This window comes from Hyperolius riggenbachi, chromosome 4 (genome assembly GCF_040937935.1).
Source record: "Hyperolius riggenbachi isolate aHypRig1 chromosome 4, aHypRig1.pri, whole genome shotgun sequence".
NCBI classification, from domain to species: domain Eukaryota; kingdom Metazoa; phylum Chordata; class Amphibia; order Anura; family Hyperoliidae; genus Hyperolius; species Hyperolius riggenbachi.
Window position 1 is genome coordinate 269928485 of NC_090649.1, and position 20432 is coordinate 269948916.

The window sequence follows — 20432 nt, forward strand, 5'->3', positions numbered from 1 at the left end:
ACCATTTCTATGTAATATAAGGTAACTGCCTAATTTAACCATTCAATATATTCACTCAGTTTACCCTTCTACTACATAGATTTGGTAAAATTGGATGAAAAAGATTGTAACAATACAATTTACCAAATGATCATTTAGGTGCGATTATTTGTAGGAATGATCGGAAATGATTGTATGGGACCACTTACAGCCAAAAATATCCTAACCTATCCAATCAGATTGATGGGATCGATCAGAAAATGTAATCAATGTCATTAATCTGATCAGATTGGTTAGGAGATTTTCATCCGTTAGTGGTCCCAAACCATAATTTCTGATTATTAATACGAATAATCATTTGTAAAAGATCATTCGCTGAATTTTTTTGTTAGTGGCCACTTTTAGAGTTGATAATTTTGCATAATGTTCTACCATCTGTGAAGATGCAAACACTACTCTGTATTCCATCTATTATATGATTCATAAATAAATTTACAAGGATTAGACCTAGTACAGACCCTTGTATGACCCCACTGCTAATAGTTTCCCATTTTGGGCATGATTAGTTAACCACCACTCTTTTGCCTCAATTCACTAAAATCATGCTTGCCACCACACAGCGAGAGAGTTATCTTATCTCTGCATTCCTTAAAGAGGAACTCCAGTGAACATTGTAGTGTTGGCAGGTGATGCAGCTGCTGCATGGTTTTTGGCAGTTGGAAACAGCTGTAACAGCTATTTTCCACAATGCAACAAGGTTCACAGACAGGAAACTGCCCAAAAAAAGTACGTACTTTTCTTGTGGGAGGGGTTTCACCCCAATATCAGTCATACAGCGCCCCCTGATGGTCTGTTTGTGAAAAGGAATACATTTCTCATGTAAAAGGGGGTATCAGCTACTGATTGGGATAAAGTTCAATTTTTGGTCGGCGTTTCTCTTTAAATTACCTCCTCTGTAGTTATTTTCACACGCAGTTAATTAACAGCCTGTCTTTAACTTTAGAATTCTGGAGTTATTTTAAGGATTGAAGAGTTAACTTAAAGATAGAAGATTTAACTTTAGGTTTGCCTGAGGTAAAATGTTTCCTGAATACGACATGCCTCATCACCATGGTGACCACTCTAGAAACGTTATTAAAGACAGTAGAGATGGGAAGTTCGGATCTTTTCAATGATTCGGATGATTCGAATCGGATCATTGAAAAGATCCGGATCTTTGATCCGAATCTCTGATCATTTTACTAGTGAAGCATTGGGGGGGATGAATGGGGAAATAGACACACAGGCAATTCATAGCACCTTCGGCTGTTCAACACTTCTTTACCTTAATTTGCTGCAAACTCGGCTACCATAATAAAATCACCCACTTCAGACACATATGGAAGGATCCAACTAATGAATGCACATACCACAATTTGCAGCAGGTCATACGAGACTATATAGGTTACCCCCCTCCAGACAATAACAGTGTAATTCAGTAAAATGCCTTTGTTATGCCCCCATCCTATAGCCGATATGATGCAGTGATCACAGCACTAGGTAACAGTAACCGATTACACACGCTCGTTTTCCGGCCTCTTATGGTATGTTTGCTAATTTATGCTTATTGGTGATTGTTGTGGTTGTTAATTCAGCTGCAGTCCCCAGCTATAGATGTAATATGCAGGAAGCTGGGAATGTCAATACAACGTTGCACGCACAATTAGCTAGTAGGTTTTCTCCTGTATAATAATGTGATATTCAAATAATCAAAACATGACCATCCACAGACTCCCATAGGGCCCAGATATGGCAATTTTGGCAGGGCATACTGGAGATCCGTGTCACTAAACAGGCTCATGAAGTTCCAGGTCCACAATCACACCACACCATCTCCCAGACTTGTTTCCTCTCTTCCTCTCTCTCTGGTTGGGATATTTTTATGAACCATTTGGTATCTATGCTGCTTATCCTGGCATATGATATGCACATTACAATGCACAATTGGGGTTTAATTATTTGCTGTGCTCTGAGTACAAGGCTGACTCCCCTCCAACAGAGCGATCCATCTCTGCTCTGTGCTTCCAGGACCCCGCTGCCCACTGAGAGGGGGGGCGTGCCGCTCCTGGCCTCGCCCCCTTTGTGATCCGAATCGTTCATTTTCATGATTCAAATGATTTGACTCACAAAAGAGATTCGGATCAAAGATCCGAATCGTTCATGATCCGGACAACACTAAAAGACAGGAGATAAGCTTAGTGAATTGAGGCCTTTGCATTCTGTTGCGGCTTAGCCAGTTCTCAGGGAACTGATCTAATTGAAAAATCATTTGATATGCAAAACTGAACTTGTTTAATACCTGGAGATGGATGCCATCTGGGTCTGGTGCCTTATCTGTCTCTTTTGGAATTTATGTACTGGAAAATGCCTTACCTATCTTTCTTTAGGAATTTATATAATTGTAAAACTTTTTTATGTCTTTTTATCTCTAGCAGCTTTGCAAGTCTGATGACCTTTTTACTATTTGTTACATCCCTTATAATTTGCTTATGCAGATGCAGTTCCCTCTTGCCTTAGGTCGCTAAAGGCATTTGTTTTACAATTAAATCTTGTCCTAAACTGTATTATTTATAAATTCATGGGCTTTTTATAAAGTGGAATAAAACTTGACGTAACATTCAATACAAATGTGTTTTCCTACTTTTTTTTTTTTTACCCATTCAGTTACCATATTTGCTTTTGTGCACAAGTAATATTGCCTGTTTACAAATTATAAGTTCCCAAAGTACAGTTTATCTGCTCTGAAAGCTGCCATTGCATTTTATTCATAGATTTTAATATATAAATACAGCACCTATCTAGTGAAAGTTTCTCATCTGTCTCTGTTTGTCAGCACAGTACAGTTCTGTTTCAGTTCCATGGATGGCTGTAACGAAGTGTAGCAAGAGAAGAATGTATACAAAAGATGATGTTATATCCACTTTGGATGCGGATCACAATCTGAAGGAGCTTTCCACTGCTGAACAAAGTGCTGTGTTTAACTGTTTGAATGCTGTTTTGCTGTAAATTAATGTATGTTCTTTTATCTCTTCATAGGCAGCAGCTGCCTTAAGGCTGGGTCAACTGAGTGCTACAGAATTATGTCAGAGGTGTTTGTCCTTAATCAAAGAGACCGCATTTCTTAATGCTTACATTACAGTAACTGAAGATATTGCTCTTAAGCAAGCTGCAGAGGCAGATAAGCGCTTAAGACAAGGTACTGCTTTTACAGGATACACACACTTGCAATGGGTCAAGAAAATGAAGATGTGATCGTTTTATATACCAGCCGCTGTACATTTAGCATACATACAAATAGTTTGGTGCGAGCTGACCGCAATAGTAATTATATTGGTAATATTGCATTACCAATACTGTACTATCTAGCACCTAAGTTGCAACCTCCCCCGAAACCTACTCTCTCACATTAACTCTATTACCAATACGCCTAACACTAACCCTCCTACTAATATACCTATAGATAGTCTTAAAACTAACTTAAACACAACATTTACTGCCACTTCCCAACCCCTCCCACTATTTGCTAAACACTCAATGACACCCTGATACTCCAATAACTGGGCACTGCTTACTGATCACTATGTGGCACTTGTCGAACACTTGTGGTGCTTACCGATACATCGTGCTACTTGCTGATCCTTGCATAAAAGTTAAACACCCTGGCACTCCAGCTGTACACTTTGGGGCTGAATTTCCAACACAGGTGCAAAGAAAATTGGAGGATTCATGGAGCAGTTACCAGAGCAGCCAGTTATAATACTCTTTTGGTTAAGTAGCTGAAACCTCTTTGTTATGGCCAGCTGCTCTGTTTCTCCTCCTGTTTTCTTTGCACCTTCCTCGATACCTTCCTCGATAGTCAGGACACTGGGCTGTGTTTTGGTAGGAGATGTCATACAAATGATTATGCTAGGATACACAAATTAATGTTTGTTTACTAGCCAGGTTGTACAATTTTTTTTAGGAGCTAGAGGATGGGCAAAGTACAACCCAAGGGCCGAATTATGAAGGCAGCTTGCCACTAGAGGGCCATATTCCTCTCCCTTCATCTCCGTTCATCCTGGGCAGCACGGTGGCATCGTGTTTAGCACTCTTGCCTTGCAGCGCTGGGTCCCCGGTTTGAATCCCAGCCAAGTCAACATCTGCAAGGAGATTGTATGTTCTCCCCGTGTCTGGGTGGGTTTTCTCCGGGCACTCCAGTTTCCTCCCACATCCCAAAAACATACAGATAAGTGAATTGGCTTCCCCCTAAAAATTGGCCCTAGACTACGATACATACACTACACAATACATACGTAGACATATGACTATGGCAGGGATTAGATTGTAAGCTCCTCTGAGGGACAGTTAGTGACCAGACTATACGTATATACTCTGTACAGCGCTGCGGAAGATGTCGGCGCTATATAAATACTAAATAATAATAATCCTCTCCCTCCCGCCACAATGCAACAGAGTACAGAGGCACTTGGCTGCAGCACAGACTCCTATTCGTTTTTTCCATTATTTGCCTGATGAATCAGGATTGTAGCCTGCTGAACGCGTTGCATTGTGGAGCATCCAATAAATTTTATTTTTGAATAATGGTCTTAGGGAGGTAAGTCCACCATTACTTCCCCCTTTTTAAACAGCTTTTAAACATTTTTATTCTTTTTGGCTCCTCTGTTCAAATACTTGTACCCACTGTGCATAGTATTCATATTCTGTTTTGTTTCTATACCCTTCTTTTTGTAGCGGGAATGACTAATATCTTCTTTTACAGGTAAATCGCTTGGGAAGTTGGATGGCATCCCATTTGCAGTTAAAGACAACTTTAACACTACCAATATAGAGACAACATGTGCCTCACGAATGCTAAAAGGTAAATTATTGCAATAATGTTGTTTGATCAGAAACTATATTCTAATGGCAGATGTTCTCATTTCTATTCATCTTGCTTTTTGTGTTATTCTCCTTTTTTTTTCTTCTTAAGGTTACATACCACCTTATAATGCCACCGTTGTTCAAAAACTGCTAGATCAAGGTGCTGTGCTCATGGGAAAAACTAACCTTGATGAGTTTGGTATGGGGTATGTACTGGTAACATGTTTTTAATACTGCGTATTGTACACATCAGTAGAACAAAGTTTTTCAAATAAATCAAGAGATGTCCATTTTACTGTAGCAGAAGAGCCTGTGCAGAAATGACTAGCTGTTCAGGCGATACTGCCAGTTCTGTTTATATCTCCTTTACTATGGACAGAACTCTTATCTCTCTTCTGCCCACACTGTGCTGATAAAAAGAATTCTCTATGAACACCAAATAACTGGAAGCATATGGCAATTAACGGGTATATACTCCAGGCAGAAATGTTTTCATAATTCTATGAAGCACTCCATGCCAGAGCTTTTCTTTTTTTCTTCAGAGAATGTAATCTGTGCCTGCTTCCTTGCAGGATGATGCAATCCAAGCAACTGCCCCAACCACAGTGACTGCTACTAGCTAAACTCAACTTTAGCACTTTGACAACTAAGCTATTATTTTTTTATTTTTTAAAAAGGAACGAGTACAAACATATAGTACTCGGTACAATCATGGGAAGGGACAGGGGGAAAAGGCAAAGGGGAGAAGGAGATTCTCGTGTCACAAGTTTTTGCAGCTTCATACAGTGCTATTCAATATGTACAGTCAAGATGTTTAGGTACAAAAAAGATTGAATACATTAACAGTGTCATCTTAAAATGAAAGCTTCTGAAGAGTTATCATCATTGAGCACTGGGTACACTCTTAGGTACATGTCGGTAATCTAACCCAGGGCATCCCTAGTTTCTCTAGTGAGCATTGATTCACACCATTTGGACCATATTTTTTTGAATATGGTTGGAGAGTATCTACACACATAGGTTAATTTATAGAGTGTAAGGGATTTATTCACTAAGTTTATCCATTCAAGTTTAGTGGATACCTCTGTCTGGTTCCAATGTTGCAATATCACTTTTTTTGGCTATGTGACAGAGCGTGAAAAGAAGGGAGTTTTTTTTATATATCTGTTGAAGGCTTCTGCCCCAGCAATATTTGCCTGAAAATTTCTTTATCAAATCTAGAAATATAGTCTATTTGGGTGATACATTTTTTGTAAGTAAGTTTTATTGCTAATCCAGCTGTTACCTAGCAAGAACCATAATGCAATGTGGTTGTAAACATTTTACAAGGCATCTCACTTGCAATCACAATCTCTCCTCCCCACCCCCATTGTACATTTACATGACATATGCAATTTTTCTAAATGTGGTGGTTCCATATGTGTAACAGCAGAATCAAACAGGTTAATTTATAAATAAATAATGCATTATTTGTCAAGTCACTGACCACAGGCTACTTTAACCATAAAGGGTACAGATCAAATCACCATGTTTCCCGTATGTGTACGGAAGCTGCAGGAGCTTATATGTTAATTTATGAATAAATAATAAGTAAGATGTCAAGTCACTGTGCACAGGCTACTTTAAGTGTGTAGAGTGCAGATCAAATCTCCATGTTTCCCTGAACTGTGGAGTGGCAATCTAAACTAGTGTTTATCTTGTTCTTGTGCAGATAGGTTGGTCAATTCTTTATGAGGAGAACAGTCTCTGTACCAGGACAGGAAGCTCTTACAGTCTCTGTGGTGGCCCACATCTGTACACAAACATACCTAATATAACATAACATAATCATGTGACTGATATGACTAACTGCCAGATAGGCTTACTTCACTTTCCTTGTGATAGTCTTTATTTCTACTGAAAGCTGTGACCTCATGAGGTTTACTCTATGAAGCAGAGCACTATGTGATGCTTACAGATGGTCAATGAGAAGCTATTTTTTTTACTTATGGGCACAATGCAAATTGTATGCAACTTGAAATATTTGGCCAATCGAAACCACAGGAAGAGCAGCAGTTTATCTGTACTGGTTTCATCACTAAAAAGAAGCAACAATTTCAGACACAGTACAGTACAGTAAAATGTAATGAACCATCTTTCTGTTACGGTACTGGTTGATAGTTCAGGGGTAGTTGACCTTCCCACTAGGGAATGAGGTTTTACCCAGATGCGGGGTCTAAGTGACCACAGGTCTTCACCAAAACACGACCCGAGGGGGTCGCCCTGGACTTCGCAGCCTAGTGCCCACCAGGTCGCAAACTGAGATCGCCTCACTAGTGGTTGGGAGAACTGACACCACAATGTAGAGATGAAGCTGGAGTGTAGTAAACAAGCTGAAGTCAGGGCAGGCAGCCGGCAGAGAAGAATCCAGGTACAGTCCGAGGTCGAGGCAGGCAGCAGGCAGAGAAGTATCCAGGTACAGTCCGAGGTCGAGGCAGGCAGCAGGCAGAGAAGTATCCAGGTACAGTCCGAGGTCGAGGCAGGCAGTAGGCAGAGAAGTATCCAGGTACAATCCGAGGTCGAGGCAGGCAGAAGGCAGAGAGGTATCCAGGTACAGGCTGAGGTCAGAACCAGAGGGGCGGAGATCAAGAGAGGGCAGGCAAGCCAGGTCATCAACAGGGAGAAACAGATCAAAGGCAAGTATTTTCCAGAGAAGGCGTCCACACTAGCTGTCAGAACGAACAGCACAGAACCCTGGCTGGGGGAGGCCTTTTATTAGGAGAATTTGGCGCCCAAACTCCCGTGCACGCGATGCGGGGGAGAGGCCTCCAAAGGGTGCCATCCGTGTCAGGCGGTAGGGACAGCATCTCGCAGGACTCCCGATGGAGCTGTTCAGTGAACAGCTGGGAGTCCTGCAGTGTATGGGAGGCTTCTCCATTGATGGCAGCAGTCTTGTGCGTGCAGGCGCGCGCATGGAGGAGTTCACTTCCGGTTGAACCGGAAGTAATCACGCGCTGGTGTCCCGCATGATCTGAGGTCTGTACAAGCGGCAGGGACCGCGGCGGTGACAGTAATTCAGCACACCGGCTAATCAGATTATGCACAACCAGGAGGATTTGCCTAATTAATTATGTGGCAGGGGCCGCGGCGGTGAATCATAATCAGCACTCATGTTGATGCATTAAGGTATGTGCAGCTGATGTGGTTTTGATTGATTATGCGGCAGGGGCTGCATTAATTAACAAGTTTCAGCTGTCTCTCTCTCTCTCATTCTGTTATATAGCTATGTGCTAGGTCCATGATTCACTCTGTTGCTGTGATCATGGAGGACGCTTTAGGGTCAGCTCCTTTGCAATCTGCCAAGTCTGGCCAGGACCTCTCTCTAGCAAGTAGATGTAGTACTGTGATACTCCTGCTTGATATAATGGGGGCTGTGTTGTGAGAGAGATTAGTAATGGGTTCTTTCCTGTTTATGTTTTATAGCCTAATGCTGAGACTACAGACTTGACATGACAAGACTGATAAGGATAAAGAGAAAGTTGAAAAGTCTGAGAATTCTGCTACTCAATCCAGTCAGCATGGTTCTAGCAAGTCTGAAAGGAAATGTGCCATTTGTTATAATGGTTTATCTTCCTCATCTTCTAAGAAGCTGTGTCAGTACTGTACAGAGAAGGTTGTTAAGGATGAGTCACCGGTTATATTCAAGGATTTGATGGGCTGGATGCGGGCTGAAATGTCCACAGCAATAAAGGAAATTATTGCTTCTACTACTGCTGTACCTTCGGATTTGCCTGGGACTAGTGGTGATATGGATACTATGCCTGCTATTCCTATTCCACCATCTCCTGGGTTGGCTGTTACCCACCCTGTTCCTTCTGGTTCTAAAAGACACAGAAGGGAAAGTGATTTGGAGGGGTCAGATTTGTCCGAGGGGGAAATTTCTGACTTAGAGGAGATTTCAGAAGGCGAAGAGGAACCGACTAAATCTGATAGATCAAAATTTGCCTTTTCTCCAGATCTAATGAAATACTTATTAATGGCGATGTATAAAACAATGGGTATCAAAACTGAGTAGAAATCATTGACACCTTTGGATGAAATGTATGATACTTTGATGGATCCCCAGTCTCGGTTTATCCCTGTTCATTCTACTCATAAGGGTATGGTTAAGAAGGAGTGGGATAACCCTGAGAAGGGAGCTTTTTGGCCTAGATCTTTATCCAAACGTTATCCTTTTTACCCTGAGGATCAGGTTTTTTGGGAAACTCCGCCTAAGTTGGATACATCTTTTTCAAGGGTGTCAAAGAAAACTGACCTATTATTTGAAGATTTCGGTAATCTGAAAGATCCTATTGATAAGAAGATGGACAATCTTTTACGCAGGGCCTGGGAATCCTCTTCCTTGACTTTTAAGCCTGTGGTGGCCTCTACTGCTGTTAGCAGATCTTTGAAGACATGGTTGTTAGAAATGCAGAACAAAATACCCTCTGGGGTTCCTCGAGAAGAGATTCTTAATGATTTCCCTAAAGTTTTAAATGCCTCAAATTATATGGTTGATGCATCAGATGATACAGTAAAACTTACAGCTAGAACTACTGCTTTGGTCAACTCAGCCAGAAGAGGAGTAGGGGTTAAGACTTGGAACGGTGACAATTCCTCTAAATCAAAATTATGTGGAATTCCATGTGAGGGGGGTCTCCTATTTGGTTCAAAATTAGACGACACACTGGATAGGACAGCTGATACAAAAAGGAACTTTCCTGTCAAGAAAAGACCATTTCAGTATAAGCGGCCCTTTCGTCCCTCTTCCAGAACTGAGCAGGATCCCAAGTCCTCCAAAGGAAAGCGTTGGGCCCCCTACAGGTCACAAAAGTCAAAGCCTAATTTAATTCCTGCTAAAACACCAGATAAGCAATGACGCCAGGATTCCAGTGGGGGGAAGAATTGCAAACTTTTACGAGATATGGCAGCTACAATTCACAAATCAGTGGTTGCTCCTCCTCAAAAGTTTTGCATTACTCCCCACCCACGGGATCAAAGAAAATGTTTAGCTTTGCAGACGGAAGTCCTCTCTCTATTACAAAAAGGAGTAATTCAAGATGTACCAAAATGCCAAAGGGAACAGGGTTACTATTCCCCAGTATTTCTAGTAAAGAAGCCACAAGTTATCGTTTAATTCTAAACCTGAAGAGTCTTATTCAGAAAGTAAGAAACAGAAAATTCAGAATCGACAATATAAGATCTGTGATTCATGTTTTGCAGAAGGACGATTTTCTTGCCTCTCTAGATCTAAAGGATGCATACCTTCACTTACCCATTCATCCGGTATCACAGCAGTACCTAAGATTTGCCATGCAGATGGAGGAATAGGTAAGACATTTTCAGTTTAGTGCTCTTCCTTTTGGTTATTTACCAAGGTGATGTCTGAGGTACTAGGTGTGCTTAGACTAAGAAAGATCAATATTGTCGGTTACCTAGATGATTTTTTACTATGGGGCTCATCGTCGCATTCTGTCAAGGCCCAGACCCTTACGACTTTTAGACTTTCTTCAGGATCTAGGTTGCCTTATTAATTGGGAAAAATCTTCTCTAGTCCCTACACAGATCATAGAGTTTTTGGGGTTAAATATTGCTACTGGAGAGGAGAGACTTTTCCTACCTGATAGGAAAATTTCTGCTATTCTAAATACTGTTTACAGCGTAAAGGTGTCTCTGCTTTGGTGGCAGGATCAGGTTCATCTTTCGACAGGTCGTCTATGGAATTACCCAGAACAAAGGATAATTACAATGGATGCCAGTTTATGGGGCTGGGGAGCTCACTTGAATTATCTTCCAGCTCAGGGACAGTGGTCTGTAGAGATGAGCTTAAAATAATCAAACAGCAGAGAACTGGAGGCTGTGTGGAGGGCTTTACAACACTTCAGCGACCAGATCAAAGGATTTCATGTCATGGTAAAGACCGACAACAGTAGTGTGGTTGCTTTCATAAACAGACAAGGGGGCACAAGAAGTCAGAGTTTGTGGAATCAGACTGCAAAAATTATGTTTTGGTCAGAGAACAATGTCAAATCTTTGATGGCAGTACATCTAAAGGGGACATCGAACCAGATTGCATACTATCTCAGCAGGAAAGTGTTGGATCAGAACGAATGGTCTCTCAATCCCGTGATGTTTCAGACGATTGTCTAACAGTGGGGATGTCCAGAATTGGATCTATTTGCAAGGAGAATGAATGCAAAATGTCAAAAATTCTGTGCCCTGTATCCAGAGGATTCACCCTGGCCAATAGATGCCTTCAGGATCAATTGGGGAAGTATGATGATGTATGCATTTCCCCCAATTCCGCTATTTTCACGTGTAATGAAGAAGATTATTCAGGACAAAGCACAAGTCATTTTGATTGCCCCTCTGTGGCCAAAACGACCATGGTTCACGTTGCTTCAGTCTCTAGCAATATCCGAACCAATAATCTTTCCACTTATTCCGGACCTGCTATCCCAGGGCCCAGTTCTTCATCCAGATCTGAGTCTGCTTCACCTCTCAGCCTGGAACCTGAGTGGGAGATCCTAAAATCCAAGGGATTCTCAGATGGCCTATCAGAGACATTGGTTAATAGTAGGAAGAAAGTAACTCGGTTAATGTACCAGAAAGCGTGGAGAGTCTTTAAGGATTGGTGTACTGAAAGATCCTTTAACAAGAATTCACTCAGATCTGTGTTAGAGTTTTTACAATGTGGTTACAAGAAGGGCCTCAGTATTAGTACTCATAAAGGTTCAAGTTTCGGCTCTGAGTGTGTTTTTGGAAAGAAAGTTGGCACAAGATGATTATGTCATTCGTTTTTTCCAGGCTTTAAAGAGACTAAAGCCTTCGGTAAGATCAAGGGTACCTGCTTGGGATCTTAAAACTGTTCTGCAGGGTTTATGTGATTCTCCTTTTGAGTCATTGTCCCAGATTTCGGACAAGTTCCTCACGCTGAAAAAAGTATTTCTTCTGGCAATTACTACAACGAGGAGAATAGGTGAATTGCAAGCATTATCCATAAAAGAGCCTTCCTGTATTGTTTCAGAAGATAGAGTAACATTATGTCCTGACGCAACATTTCTACCTAAGGTACTTTCTTCGTTCCACAGGAACCAGGAAATTTATATTCCTTCATTTTGTGAAAGCCCTTCAAATGATAAGATAAAAAGACTTCATTCCCTAGATGTTAGGAGATGTTTATTACATTGCTTGGAATGGACTAGTTCCTGGAGGAAATCAGATGCAATCTTCGTTTTGTTTGCAGGCAAGTCCAGGGGCAATAAAGCTTCAAAAACAACCTTGGCACGCTAGATCAAGCAAGCAATTGCATCAGCATATCAAGCACAAGGGAAAATATTAAACTCTTCTATCAGAGCTCATTCCATGATAGGTATTTCAACTTCATGGGCAGAGAGGGAAGGGGCCTCTATTGATCAGATATGCAGAGCTGCAACATGGTCGAGTCATAACACCTTTGTGAAGCACTATAGACTTAATGTATCTGCTGGGGCAGATTTATCCTTCGTAAGGAAGGTTTTGCAAGCAGTGGTCCCGCCCTAAGCCTAATCTCTGGTATATCGTCTCATCCAGGGGTGCTGTCCGAGTGACGCTCTGGGAAAGACAACTTTACTTACGATAACGTCTTTTCCAGTAGTCAGGAGGACAGCACCCCTCCAACCCGCCCCTAGTGGGTGGAAGAATTAAAGGTTTGTGTAAGCATTTTTAGTGTCCGTGTCATCTTTTTTATTAACTGAGGTATTGCAGCAAGTGAGTACCTTTTTATGTGGCTGCCTATTGCTTATGCAAATTCTTCTTTTTCAGTTTCCTGTCCACGGTGGGGAGGGAGACAGGTCTCATCCAGGGTTGCTGCCCTCCTGACTACTGGAAAAGACGTTACCGTAAGTAAAGTGGTCTATCTCATCTAGGGTAAAGGGGGAGAGGATGCTATAAATCTGGACTTTAGTGTTTCCATACTTGGCTTGCTTTCGTTAATCCCAGAGAGAGTGTACTGTGTGTGAAGTATGTGGGGTGGGGTAGGGGACATCCCAGGTCCACGGTTTACTCTGAGACCTCTAGATTTGTAGCTATGCCATTGTTTGTTTATCCTGGTGTTTGAGTAAAAATTAGATATTTCTATGACATAAATATTTTTTTAAAATGTCATTCTTTGGATGAAAAATATTTTTACTTGTCTCCTTATAAGTGGAGATGGTCAATGACATGCTAATAACTACTGTATTCAGTTTACTTGCAACCCAGAATTATTAGCAATTCATTTACCATCTTTGCTGATCAGTTAATTTAAAAGTGGTAAAGGGTGTGGACGGATGCGCCCAATGTGTGTTCTATTTTAGTATTTTAAAATACAAATAAATTCTATAATAAAAAGAGAGGTAATTGCTTACCTCTCCAGAAGATATAGACACCAGTTTAACTGGAAAAAAGTTTTTATTCAAAAAACCATCTGACAACGCATTTCACGGGTCATGGCCCGCTTCCTCATTTTGTATTGACCTGAGGAAACGGGCCATGACCCGTGAAACGCATTGTCAGATTGCTTTTTGAATAAAAACTTTTTTTCCCGTTAAACTTGTGTCTATATCTTCTGGAGAGGTAAGCGATTACCTCTTTTTATTATAATTTTTTATTTGTATTTTAAAATACTAAAATAGAACACACATTGGGCACCTCTATCTTACCCATTACCAGTCAGTCCTCGTTTAGAGGTAATAGCTTTTCAGTTTTTCTGGATAGTCTATTGTACTACAGTAGAGTTACCATCCAGTATCCAGCAGGACCTGGAGTACCATGCAAGGACGTTTAATTTCCCGCAGGCCTATATGGTGGTTGCAGGAACTGCAACCCACCTCTGTGAGTACCGTATATACTCGCAAGCAAGCCAAATTTTTGAGCCCCAAAAAGTGGGCCAAAAGTTGGGGGGTCGGCTTGCTTGTGAGTCATATGGACCGTGGTCTCCCCCCGCGGCCGCCGCTGCTATTACCTTAGCCGGCGCCGCTTCCTCTATTCCCCTCTCCTGCTCGTAACTAATTCACAGCAGCACACTGAGGCAGCCAGCATTACCTACCCCCGGCTTATATGAAGGTCAATCATTTTTTCCTGGTTTTTCAGGTAAAAGTTGGGGGGTCAGCTTATATGCGGGTCGGCTTGCTTGCGAGTTTATACGGTATATATTTATGAGTTTATCCTCCCTATACCTGACGATACTGCACGATTGGGCTCCCGGTCTCTCCCTACTTCTCACCTAGGTATTCTTGGCCCTTACGAGAATCACCAAAGAAAAAACCCTATAATTTAAAAGTGATTTACTTAAACCTTAGCTAATCAAGTCGTTTATACCTAGACAAAAACAAGCTCCGCAACTGAGTTCCTTCACAAATTTAAAAACATTTCTGTCTGTAGTTGGAGTTTTAACATTTTCTTTTATTTCTAATGTAGGTCTGGGAGTACTGACAGCATATTTGGTCCAGTAAGAAATCCATGGAGCTATTCAAAGCCATACAGGGAGAAGAGGGTAGAATGTGGCTCTTTGATTGATGAAGATTCTGATTGGGTAATTACAGGTGGAAGCTCAGGTGGAAGTGCTACTGCTGTGTCTGCAGGAACTTGCTATGTGTAAGAATCTAAGCATCATGTCAAATCCTTTTCTATTATTATTATTTTTTTAATATCATGGTGTTTTTTTAAAGGACCACTATCGCGAAAAAAGAAGGCAGATAAAAGACTGAACCGACAGGTTTTGGGCCAGTCCATCTCCTCATGGGGGATTCTCAGGGCTTTTCTGTTTTGTTTTCAACAGCATTTCCTGAACAGCAAGCAGTTACAAAGCCTAACTGACAAAATAGTGTGCAAGTGAGTAGGGAGGCTGGCTGGTATCTTACTATTTTGGCAGTTAACCACTTGCCGACCGCCCCCAGCCGATGGGCGGCAGCAAAGACTGGGCCTAAACGACCGCAATACGCCCATCGGCGGAGGCGACGGCGGGCGTGGTTATGCGGCGATCGCGTCATTCGTGACGCGATCAGCCGCCGGTGACTGGCTCCGCCCCCCCTCGCGCTGTAACCCGCCGGCCGTTAGGAAGCGCCGGCAGGTTACTAGCACCCGGCTCGCCGCATGCAAAGGGTATAATAGGCTTTGTAATGTATACAAAGCCTATTATACAGGCTGCCTCCTGCCCTGGTGGTCTCAGTGTCCGTGGGATCACCAGGGCAGGCTGCAGCCGCCACCCTAGTCTGCACCCAAGCACACTGATTTTCCCCTACCCTGCCCCCTGATTGCCCACAGCACCCCTCAGACCCCCCCCCCCCCCTGCCCAGACCACTGTTTGCACCCAGTCACCCCCCCTAATCACCCATCAATCACTCCCTGTCACTATCTGTCAACGCTATTTTTTTTTTAACCCTAAACTGCCCCCTGCTCGCTCCTGATCGACCCCCCCCCCCTCCCGTGTACTGTATGCTCCTATCCCCCCTGTAATAACCCACTGATCACCCATCAATCACCCCCTGTCACTGCCACCCATCAATCAGCCCCTAACCCGCCACTTGCAGGCAATCTGATCACCCACCCACACCAATAGATCGCCCGCAGATCCAAAATCAGATCACCTCCCAAGTGCAGTGTTTACATCTGTTCTCTCCTCTAAACACCCACTAATTACCCATCAATCACCCCCTATCATCACCTGTCACTGTTACCCATCAGATTAAGACCCTAATCTGCCCCTTGTGCGCACCCAATCACCCGCCCACACGCTCAGATTGCCCTCAGACCCCCCCCCCCCTTATCAATTCGCCAGTGCATTATTTACATCTTTTCTTCCCTGTAATAATCCACTGATCACCTGTCAATCACCTGTCAATCACCCCCTGTCACTGCTACCCCTCAATCAGCTCCTAACCTGCCCCTTGTGGGCAATCTGATCACCCACACCATCAGATTGCCCCAGACCTACCCTCAGATCACCTCCAAAGTGCATTGTTTACATCTGTTCTGCCATCTAATCACCCACTGATCACCCATCAATCAGCCCCTGTCACTGATACCCATCAGATTAGACCCTAATCTGCCCCTTGCGGGCACCCAATCACCCGCCCACACGCTCAGATTGCCCTCAGACCCCCCCCCCCTTATCAATTCGCCAGTGCATTATTTACATCTTTTCTTCCCTATAATAATCCACTGATCACCTGTCAATCACCCCCTGTCACTGCCCCCCCTCAATCAGCTCCTAACCTGCCCCTTGTGGGCAATCTGATCACCCACCCACACCATCAGATTGCCCCAGACCTACCCTCAGATCACCTCCAAAGTGCATTGTTTACATCTGTTCTGCCATCTAATCACCCACTAATTACCCATCAATCACCCCCTATCACCACCTGTCACTGTTACCCATCAGATTAGACCCTAATCTGCCCCTTGCGCGCACCCAATCACCCGCCCACACGCTCAGATTGCCCTCAGACCCCCCCCTTATCAATTCGCCAGTGCATTATTTACATCTGTTCTTCCCTGTAATAACCCACTGATCACCTCTCAATCACCTATCAATCACCCATCAATCAGCCCCTGTCACTGCCACCCATCAATCAGCCCCTAACCTGCCCCTTGCGGGCAATCTGATCACCCACCCACACCAATAGATCGCCCGCAGATCCGACATCAGATCACCTCCCAAGTGCAGTGTTTACATCTGTTCTCTCCTCTAAACACCCACTAATTACCCATCAATCACCCCCTATCACCACCTGTCACTGTTACCCATCTGATTAGACCCTAATCTGCCCCTTGCGGGCACTCAATCACCTGCTCACACGCTCAGATTGCCCTCAGACCCCCCCTTATCAATTCGCCAGTGCATTATTTACATCTTTTCTTCCCTATAATAATCCACTGATCACCTGTCAATCACCCCCTGTCACTGCCACCCCTCAATCAGCTCCTAACCTGCCCCTTGTGGGCAATCTGATCACCCACCCACACCATCAGATTGCCCCAGACCTACCCTCAGATCACCTCCAAAGTGCATTGTTTACATCTGTTCTGCCATCTAATCACCCACTGATCACCCATCAATCAGCCCCTGTCACTGATACCCATCAGATTAGACCCCTATCTGCCCCTAGGGCACCCAATCACCCGCCCACACCCTCAGAACGCCCTCAGACCCCTGCCCTGATCACCTCGCCAGTGCGTTGCTTGCATCTATTTCCCCCCTCTAATCACACCTTGAGACACCCATCAATCACCTCCCGTCACCACCTGTCACCCCCTAGCAAACCTACCCATCAGATCAGGCCCTAATTTGCCCCGTGTGGGCTCCTGATCACTCGGCCAAACCCTCAGATCCCCCTCAGACCCCCTTCCGATCACCTCCCCAGTGCATTGATTGCATCTATTTTCCCCTCTAACCACCCCCTGAGACACCCATCAATCACCTCCTGTCACCCCCCTAGCACTCCTATCCATCAGATCAGGCCCAATACAACCTGTCATCTAAGAGGCCACCCTGCTTATGACCGGTTCCACAAAATTTGCCCCCTCATAGACCACCTGTCATCAAAATTTGCAGATGCTTATACCCCTGAACAGTCATTTTGAGAAATTTGGTTTCCAGACTACTCACGGTTTTGGGCCCGTAAAATGCCAGGGCAGTATAGGAACCCCACAAGTGACCCCTTTTTAGAAAAAAGACATCCCAAGGTATTCTGTTAGGTGTATGACGAGTTCATAGAAGATTTTATTTTTTGTCAAAAGGTAGCGGAAATTGATTTTTATTGTTTTTTTCACAAAGTGTCATTTTTCACTAACTTGTGACAAAAAATAAAATCTTCCATGAACTCACCATACACCTAACGGAATACCTTGGGGTGTCTTCTTTCTAAAATTGGGTCACTTGTGGGGTTCCTATACTGCCCTGGCATTTTAGGGGGCCTAAACCGTGATAAGTAGTCTAGAATCCAAATGCCTCAAAATGACTTGTGAATAGGACGTTAGGCCCCTTAGCGCACCTAGGTTGCAAAAAAGTGTCACATGTGGTATCGCCGTACTCAGGAGAAGTAGTATAATGTGTTTTGGGGTGTATTTTTACACATACCCATGCTGGGTGGGAGAAATCTCTCTGTAAATGGACAATTGTGTGTAAAAAAAAAATCAGAAATGTGTCATTTACAGAGATATTTCTCCTACCCAGCATGGTTATATATAAAAATACACCACAAAACACATTATACTACTTCTCCTGAGTACGGCGATACCACATGTGTGACACTTTTTTGCAGCCTAACTGTGCTAAGGGGCCCATAGTCCAATGAGTACCTTTAGGATTTCACAGGTCATTTTGAGACATTTGGGTTCAAGACTACTCCTCACGTTTTAGGGCCCCTAAAATTCCAGGGCAGTATAGGAACCCCACAAGTGACCCCATTTTAGAAAGAAGACACCCCAAGGTATTCTGTTAGGTGTATGACGAGTTCATAGAAGATTTTATTTTTTGTCACAAGTTAGCGGAAATTGATTTGTATTGGGGTTTTTTTCACAAAGTGTCATTTTCCGCTAACTTGTGACAAAAAAAAAGTCTTCTATGAACTCACCATACTCCTAACAGAATACCTTGGGGTGTCTTCTTTCTAAAATTTGGTCACTTGTGGGGTTCCTATACTGCCCTGACATTTTAGGGGGCCTAAACCGTGATGAGTAGTCTAGAATCCAAATGCCTCAAAATGACCTGTGAATAGGACGTTAGGCCCCTTAGCGCACCTAGGTTGCAAAAAAGTGTCACATGTGGTATCGCCGTACTCAGAAGAAGTAGTATAATGTGTTTTGGGGTGTATTTTTATACATACCCATGCTGAGTGGGAGAAATATCTCTGTAAATAGACAATTGTGTGTAAAAAAAATCAAAAAATTGTCATTTACGGAAAAAAACAAAAAATTGTCATTTACAGAGATATTTCTCCCACCCAGCATGGGTATGTGTAAAAATACACCCCAAAACAGATTAAACTACTTCTCCTGAGTACGGCAATACCACATGTGTGGCACTTTTTTGCAGCCTAACTGCGCTAAGGGGCCCAAAGTCCAATGAGCATCTTTAGGCTTTACAGGGGTGCTTACAATTAGGCCCCCCCCAAAATGCCAGGACAGTGAACACACACCACAAATGACCCCATTTTGGAAAGTAGACACTTCAAGGTATTCAGAGAGGAGCATCGTGAGTCCGTGGCAGATTTCATTTTTTTTGTCGCAAGTTAGAAGAAATGGAAACTTTTTTTTCTTTCTTTTTTGTCACAAAGTGTCATTTTCCGCAAACTTGTGACAAAAAATAAAATCTTCTATGAACTCACCATGCCTCTTTGTGAATACTTTGGGATGTCTTCTTTCCAAAATGGGGTCATTTGGGGGGTATTTATACTATCCTGGAATTTTAGCACCTCATGAAACCTGACAGGTGGTCAGAAAAGTCAGAGATGCTTTAAAATGGGAAAATTCACTTTTTGCACCATAGTTTGTAAACGCTAGAACTTTTACCCAATCCAATAAATATACACTGAGTGTTTTTTTTTTCATCAAAGACATGTAGCAGAATAACTTTCGCGCTCAAATGTATAGGAAATTTTACTTTATTTGAAAAGTGTCAGCACAGAAAGTTAAAAAAGTCATTTTTTTTTTTTACAAATTTCATGTATTTTTTGATGAATATAATAAAAACTAAAACTCGCAGCAGCAATCAAATAGCACCAAAAGAAAACTATTAGTGACAAGAAAAGGAGGTAAAATTCATTTAGGTGGTAGGTTGTATGACCGAGCAATAAACCGTGAAATCTGCAGTGGTCTGAATGGAAAAAAAGGCTCTGGTCCTTAAGGGGCGAAAAGACTGTGGTCCTCAAGTGGTTAAACTGCTGTTCAGGAAATGCTGTTGAAAATATAGAAAACCCTGAGAATCCCTCATGAGATGGACTGGCCCAAAACCTGTCGGTTCTGTCAGATTTTAACTACCTACTTTTTTCACAATAGTGGTCCTTTTTTAAAGGTACATTTCAATGAAAACAACATTAGGGGTTTGATTCACCAAAACACCCTTAAGGACCAGAGACCGCTGGTACCAGAAACGGCGGAATAGCAACGAATACCGACGAATTGCCGCACTCGTCTGCCACCACCGCTGCACGTCGGGAACCTGGGCCACTTACTCCGCCTTCTCTATAACGGCAGAGTTCCTGTGAGCCGGCCAGGAGCCGCTTTCATTGGCTCCTGACCGTGCCTATCAATGTAAGCCAATGGGAGCTGCTTACATTGATAGACAGGGTTAGGAGCCAATGAAATCAGCTCCTGACCCGCTCACAGTGCTCTGCCATTATAAAGACGGCAGAGCGAGTGAGCTGCAGCGGGGAGACAGCTGCGAGATCGTCGGGAGCAACAAAAGTGGCGATAACACGCGGCATCGGTTGATTGAAATCTACGCCCTGGCAGTCAGCCATCAAAACAGGGCGTAGATTTCAATCATCAAGGTCCTTAAGTAGTTAATTTAATTC

The 20432-nt window shown here is 43.0% G+C and overlaps 1 protein-coding gene across 1 annotated transcript in view; it reads left to right on the forward strand.

Moving 5' to 3' along the window:
- The window catches only part of LOC137570721 (glutamyl-tRNA(Gln) amidotransferase subunit A, mitochondrial-like), a 78313-nt gene that overhangs the window by 19940 nt on the left and 37941 nt on the right, over positions 1–20432 (forward strand). Inside the window, exons 2-5 of the mRNA XM_068279426.1 lie at positions 3055–3214; positions 4778–4876; positions 4988–5084; positions 14335–14511. Of these exons, the coding sequence (XP_068135527.1) occupies positions 3055–3214; positions 4778–4876; positions 4988–5084; positions 14335–14511 (533 nt within the window). The remainder of the gene's footprint in view (positions 1–3054; positions 3215–4777; positions 4877–4987; positions 5085–14334; positions 14512–20432) is intronic.